Source organism: Dunckerocampus dactyliophorus, chromosome 1 (assembly GCF_027744805.1).
Source record: "Dunckerocampus dactyliophorus isolate RoL2022-P2 chromosome 1, RoL_Ddac_1.1, whole genome shotgun sequence".
Classification (NCBI taxonomy): domain Eukaryota; kingdom Metazoa; phylum Chordata; class Actinopteri; order Syngnathiformes; family Syngnathidae; genus Dunckerocampus; species Dunckerocampus dactyliophorus.
This window is the reverse complement of record NC_072819.1, coordinates 32788708-32795988: the sequence shown is the minus strand read 5'-3', so window position 1 is coordinate 32795988 and position 7281 is coordinate 32788708. Positions and strand designations below refer to the sequence as shown.

Below are 7281 nucleotides of genomic sequence, written 5' to 3'. Positions count from 1 at the left end.
TGAAATGTCTAAGAGCCAGATGCAGTCATCAAAAGAGTCACATCTGGCTCCCGAGCCATAGTTCCCTACCCCTGCTTTAAACTGAAAATCGTTGTCATTTGATGAAATGAATGATAAATTAAATTATTTTTAGAATGTAATATCTGTTTCAAGAAATGAGCCAACCCAGTGGAGAAAAATGTGAAAATACGTGTGTGAGAATAGTGTAAAGGTGGGGGTGCACCCACCATCGGTGGCTCTATCAAGGAATGACTGGCTCAAGTATGACGTACAGTATGTCACTGGAGGAGGTGCTGAGGCACACACCAGCAGATGGAGCCCTTGCTCTTATCAGGTTTTAAGACAGTCGCGATGTGTGGATCGATACTGAAATGTCGATTCCGCCGATACCTGCTCTTTTACGCGCACTCATTTCTCAAATCAAAATAGCGATACTTTGATACTTCAGTCATTTCAGGTAATGTGTACCATGCACAAGAACACATAATGGAAAGTAACAAAATTATTGAGATGTTGTCTAAATGATAACACAGTTGGTGGGAACTACTTTTTCTTTCACCTGGCTAAGAGCGTAATGCACTTGTTTTTTCTGTTGTTGCACATTAGCTTGGATATATTGTATGTCAGGCCGCTAGCTCAATATACAGTTTAAATACATAATACAATAAATAACTTTGTTGTCTATTCTTTGCTATGATTTGAAATGCTCTACTTTTAAAAATTTACCAGACACATTAGGTGTATTCGCAAGAAGTATCTGTTTCGGATTGTTATCAACAATACCAGCCTGAATTTCAGAAAGGAAATCTGTGATATCGCACATCACTTCCAGAAAGGACAAAAGACACTCAAGGGAGCTATGGTAAGCTTAACATGCTACATAAATGTGAATCATTACACAAAGAAAATGTGTGATTCATGACACAATACACAGCAAATGGTTACACCGCATCAACAAACATTTATTAAAATTGTCTGATGGTGGAAAAAGGCAAGGCAAAATAAACCTTGGCAACCAGTGATTAACAGAGTACACATTGTACATGTTAGCATCGTTAATGCAAATTCATCATTACAAAATCGTGACAAGACGGGATGCTGCAAAAGAGAAAACGCATGGAATGTTGTCACCAGCTACGATGAGGTTTATAAGGTATCGTGGACAGATCCACTGGTTTTCATCATGACAAAATAAACACTTCAACACGTGCGCTGGAATGTACAATACACCTTATTTTATCCTCCTGTTCTAAAATGTCACACAAGTGCAAGACTGCACAAAAAGAATTGAAAATAGAAGGAAATGAATGAGGTGACTGAATCAGTCAGCTGTGATTGTAGGAGGGTGAAAAAGGAAGATCTTTATCAGTGCTTTACAGCAGCTCTTCTGGTCAGACTATCGCAGAAGTGACCACTTGATCTGCTCTTTGGCAGACTGAAGAACCTGGGAGGGAAAATTGTTTTAAACCAGTCACAAAAACAAGATATTGTATTGTTCGCTTAGAGTGAGAAGGTTATATTGCAAGATAGCTAACTAACCTAATTTCTATAACTGCACCTTGACTTCTAATTACATTTATACCTGTATGAACAGTCACGTATGGTCATGCGGTATTATATCACATGCTATTTCCACATCATACATGGATTCATATGTGTATCACTAACTTCAGTTTACATTTTCAGTGCAAAAATACACCGCGTTGTTTATTTGCAGTCTCAATTAATGCACACTTTAGGAAAGCGTAGAACATTACAATGAGTCTTCAATAACCAAGTTTGCAAGTAAGAGAGGATTGTTACCACAGGACGATATGGAGGAAAATCCCACTAACCTGTGTGACAGTCTGCTCAGTCAGAGGCACATCATCTGCCTAAAGAAATAAATAAGTTCGTGGTCAGACATCTTCACACAATGTAGAGTAGAAGTACCACTCATTTGAAGGGCCACATACAGCCCAATAACAACAGTAAAATCATTGCACAATTACCTTTAAATAACAGTAAGTCAAAGAAATGAACAACCTCAGCTTTTTTAAGCCAAATATGTGCAATTTGCTGCTGTTTATCCTTGGTGTGTGCATTAAAAATCAAAGAACTTCTCAGTGATGGTCACTATTCATTAACCCCCCTAATACTGTAAATATGGCCAGTTGAGCAATGTCTGTAAGGTCAGTGATATCATCAACTGCAACAGAAAATGCAAGAAAGGATATGACTGTGTTTCAATTGGCTGAACAAATTTGCAGACAGTTCCAAAATCCTTTCTGCCATAGTATTCCTTGTAAGGCTAATGTTGGCAAAAGTTTGCCTCTTCTCAAGTTGTACTGCCTTCATCATGCATGTTTTAACAAATTCACCGTCGGAATACAGTTTTTATGGCAATGCTATTTCGCTAGTAATTAGTAGTGGTTTAACAGTATATGTATTTATATTTGGATTTTTTGGGATAGAGCCTTACTTTTGGCACAGAGGTATACCGAAGTCCAAGCTTCATTGATCTTTATTTTTAACACGCGTTTGCACACAATACTGCACAGATCTCATGCAAGATGGCCTCCGCTTTAACTACACATTCAGCACAATAACAAAAGGAGAATACTGTGACCTTAGAGTGTGTGCCCGGTAAGTGACGTGGTTCTTCGGTGGGTGAGAGGGAACTTGGCTATTAGCCCAGGAGTGAGCGAGAGCGGCCAATAGCATCTCCTGAATGAGCCGTGTGTTGTGTTAGTATGTGTTAATAAAGGGCAGGTGTATGTTATGAACAACGAACTAAGGTGCATTTTATTAATGGCATTTTGAATGCACAGAGATACTGTGGCGGGATCCTGAGGCCCATTGTTGTGTCATTCATCCACAACCATCACCTCATGTTGCAGCACGATAATGCACGGCCCCATGTTGCGAGGATCTGTACACAATTACTGGACGCTGAAAACATCCCAGTTCTTGCCAGCATACTCGCAGGACATGTCATTCATTGAGCATGTTTGGGATGCTCTGGATTGGAACATATGGTATTGATGCAAATGGTGGTCACACCAGATACTGACTGCTTTTCGGCACAGGGTGCACTTCACCATATCAGCAAACAGCAGATGCCGCATTGTGCAGAGTCTTCTACTCTGATTAAAACAGTGCAACCCTAGCGGACAATTTGGGAAGTGCCTTTTTAAAAAATGTTATGTTTTTTTTCCCCACTTTCAGATTCATCCTGTAGACCAGACTGAACCCCTAAGAAGTCCAGTTTTGGCCCGCAGGCTGTAGGTTAGCCACTCTTGATGTAGAACATTTCTTAAAACAAAGAGGAGGAGAAGGAGCTTACTCTGAGGGCCACACGATGTACAACTTGCTGGGGGTCGCTCTCCAGAATCACCCTGTAAGAGGCAGCACATACAACCTCAACACACAAATCATCATTTTAGTGTTAGCCTTCAAGGATCACTTTTAACTTGCCCTCCATCTACGATTTCATCCACTGCGAGGAAGAGCCCTTCCATATTCTCCAACAAAGCTCTACGTTCAACATTTTTTCTGCAGAAAGAAAAATATATTACAAGTTTTTGTTCTGAAAAAACATATGGGAAATAACATTTCAAAAATGAACAGGCACATACCTCAGCATCTGACTGAGGGAGTCAAAAAGGCAGTTGAGAACAGCCATAAGCATAAGCTGTTAAGAAGAAAGAAAGGCTTTCATTAAACTTGATGTGTTTTATGAGCGTAGTTCTTCTTGAGAAGCACACACATTCTAATGGGTGGGATTGGTTTGACATAACTATTTTACATTGCTTTTATTGCAATGTTGATGCAATATTGTGTCTTGTCGCAACTACGATAACTACATCACATTTTATGTAAAAGGGTATCAATTTTGGAAAAATGGGCCATTATTTTATTCAAAAAATAATATACAGTTAGAAAATCCCCAGTTTTTGCATGTTGAATGTGAGCGCCGTTTTGTCACACTTTGTTTGACGGTCCTTGAACGCACCTTCTAACTTTGTCTGCTGCACAGATAGAATACTATACAGCATTATTACCCTTTTTCTTTCAACTCACGTTTGGTTCCAAATGTTCACACTATGTGGGAATGCATAAAGTAAGATTTGATGACCTTATTGAGTGCTAATGTGCATATTTGTGGCAACCTCTCAGAAAAACAAGTCCAGGCTCGTACTGGTGGATGGTGGGTCTGTATGTTCCTGTCATAGTTTTACACAATACATAATAAATAAGATAAATTAGATTGCTACAATGTACATATGTTTTATTGATGTGTTGATGACTACCTAGTGCGCTGCTAGCGCATAGCTGTCCTTGGCTATGCCTGCCGTTAACTAGCAGCTTGTACCCAAATTTTAGCTCACAGTTCAAAGAAAAAAATCAGACGAGAGACGGCTCACATCTAAATAAATAAATAAATAATACCCTCGTTAGTTGAGACACTAGTACCACTGTAGAAATGACACTAAAAAAATACTGGCAGTGCTTCAGTACCTTCTCGCTGGCAAGTCGACAACGATGTAGTCCTTTCTTTCTCCATTTCTGCTCAATATTTGCTCCCGTTTGTAGCTACACGGTCACCGTTGCTTCCTCAAACTACAGTGTCGGACGAGGGTCAAATTGGATTTGTGCATGATAATCACGCGTAAAAAAAAAAATAGTGCCGTTGAAGAAAACTTCTGCATTAACTTTGACAGCCCTAATTTATCTGTTTAAATGTGTTTCAGAGTCATTCTGGTACAAAATTATTGACGCTAAAAATTTGCAGTATGTGGCCTAAACGTTTTCATTTTGTACAGCTGAAGAAGATCAGATCAAATAATTTTCTCCCAGCTGAAACATCTTAGATATCAGATAAAACACCTTTCTTTATTCAAGCATATTGTCACTCTGAAGTGAGTAAACAAGAACAAGCAATGTATTCTTAATAGAAAAACAAATTGGCACCTTATTTAATCTGATTTAATAATTATTATTTCAAATAATGTTCAGTTACAACTCTTCCTGAAATAACTATGCAAAATTGCTGTCACCTTCATTTGGTAGAGTAGAATTACAATAATAAACAAAATATGTAATTAATCTTACCTCATTTTCATGTGAACTTCCAATGACATAAAAGAAAAGGTCTATGTTGCTCTTGTAAACAACAGTCAGGCCTTCCAGTAATGCTATCTCACCTAGTGGAACACACACAAATTTTAGGGACACAATAACTCTTTAAATTTTAGGCTATTGTTGTGATATATCTTACTGTCAGTCCTGTGAGTTTTGTTGAATATGTTCTTCTCAAATGCTGTCTGTTCCTTCACTGTGGGGTACGTGTCATCATAGTACTGTAGATGAATATAATTTGAAAAATACAATTTACTATATGAAAAAAACTGACTAATCCCGTTTGACTTGGTGGGAGTTATTAAACTTTTAGGCATATCAATAAGGAATAGGTCAACAATCATATAAATTAATTGTATTTACTGTAGCATACCTTGGCATAAAGTCTTTCTCCGTCATTGTCCAGAATGAGTATTGCTTTTACAGTGTACAGAGATGCTTCCTGTTCAGGAAACACATTGTTACTTACTGTATATATTGTCGTTTACATTTCACAACCAGATGATTTTTTTGTTACATATTACCGCTAATAGCTAAAACGTAAACACATTATTAGGTAGGAATCGCTATAGCGAAAGACGCTTTATTTGATTATTCGACGAAAAAATAGTCAAACATTACACTCTGAATTACAGCTCACTGTTAGTTAGCAAGTAAAAGCTCAGCTGTGACACTTCCACATCACCACAACCTACTGAACTAAAGTCAAACATACGAAGGTTAGCTAGTTATCAAACATAACACAAAGTAACGAGCTCGTTAAACCTATCTCCGGTCATTGTGTTCAGTCTATTAGTATATAGTGTAATTAATAACAAATGACTTCGTTTACGCAACTATGTTTAAAAGTGAATATGTACAGCACGTTACCAATATGGGAGTATGCATCTTGTTTCTTGTTAGCATAACCATGTAGCCGCTGTCTCCGTAGCCGCCTAGCAGATAGCCGGAGACCACGTGATACGTGAAGCGAATGCGGCTCTTTCCTATTGGCTGGCACAGCTGCCTATGAGACGAAAGCGGAGGGAATTAAAGGCACCAAACTGAAATAAGGCACACTCCATTGAATCATACTGTAGTAATACGATTACGCCTTTACTTGTTGTGTAGTATGCTCTTATTTTAATACATTGCACCAGGAAGAGGCGTAACACACATGGAACGTTGAGGAAGCCTGGCCTCGATAACGTAATGTTCGTGGTTGCATCCTGCAATAATAAATATGTTCTTAGTCTACGCCAGGGGCGTCAAACTCGTTGTCACCGTGGGCCACATCGCAGTTATGGTTATCCTCGGAGGGCCACTTTTTATAACTCTATTTTAGATATGTGTTAATAATTAATGATTACATGAATTAATAACTAATTTAAAAAGTCATTTTAAATTGGATTTGTCAACAAAAAAATAAGGTTTTCTGTCAATATTGACAACAAATACATTTAGCAATAAAGATTGTCTTTTTGATTTAAAAATATACAAGTTTTTTAGTTAGTAATACTAATTTTGTTTTTGCTTTAATATTTCATTATTTATAGTACATATAACGGTAAATGTGAATTAAATTATTGTAAAAATGTTTTAAATATTAAATTTTTATATTGTAAAAATATTTTGTATATATTCAAATGTGTACTTATTTAAATATCTTTATATTAAGTAAAAAAAAAAAATTCCAGCATACCTATAAAAATACAATACTGTATATATAATTTTACAACAGTATAAAAGTAAAATAATGAAAATAAAGACAAAATTAATGTTAATAACAAAATTACAATGTATATTCAAATATTTTTTAAATAATATGAAAAGAAGTGTCCTTTTGATATGCATTATTTCAAGGCTTTCGCGGGCCACATAAAATGATATGGCGGGCCAAATCCGGCCCCCGAGCCTTGAGTTTGACACCTGTGGTCTACGTGCTGATGTCGTGCATTTGCTTGATTCTCACACGCAAGGAGAGAACCGCTGCCTCACAATATTATCTCCCATTTGACATACTGAAACATTTAATGTCGTCAAGCAAAAATGAATGGTATTTAAATGAGCTAAATCACGATGCTATACAATATCATAGAAACTGGTAAAGGCAGAAGCATTATTAACATACATAAGATATAATAGTGAACTACAACACTGCAACGTCATGCGCCATGCAAC

At 37.2% G+C, this 7281-nt stretch overlaps 1 protein-coding gene across 1 annotated transcript; it reads right to left on the bottom strand.

Moving 5' to 3' along the window:
- Nucleotides 1-938: 938 nt before the first annotated feature.
- copz1 (COPI coat complex subunit zeta 1) lies at nt 939-6115 on the bottom strand. The gene is made up of 9 exons (XM_054780019.1): nt 5992-6115; nt 5495-5563; nt 5261-5342; nt 5095-5186; nt 3618-3673; nt 3457-3534; nt 3326-3377; nt 1836-1874; nt 939-1444 (listed from the first exon to the last, which is right to left on the bottom strand). Exons 1-9 carry the CDS (start codon nt 6031-6033, stop codon nt 1397-1399), a joined length of 558 nt encoding a protein of 185 aa, XP_054635994.1. The 5' UTR covers nt 6034-6115; the 3' UTR covers nt 939-1396.
- Nucleotides 6116-7281: the final 1166 nt, after the last annotated feature.

Coding starts and splice junctions, on each gene's coding strand:
- copz1 (XM_054780019.1), bottom strand. CDS start 6,033: ATGGTTATGCTAACAAGAAACAAGATGCATACTCCCATATTG. Junction 5,187..5,260: donor CAAAACTCACAGGACTGACA/GTAAGATATATC, acceptor GTGTTCCACTAG/GTGAGATAGCATTACTGGAA. Junction 1,875..3,325: donor TACATCGTGTGGCCCTCAGA/GTAAGCTCCTTC, acceptor TTATTTCTTTAG/GCAGATGATGTGCCTCTGAC.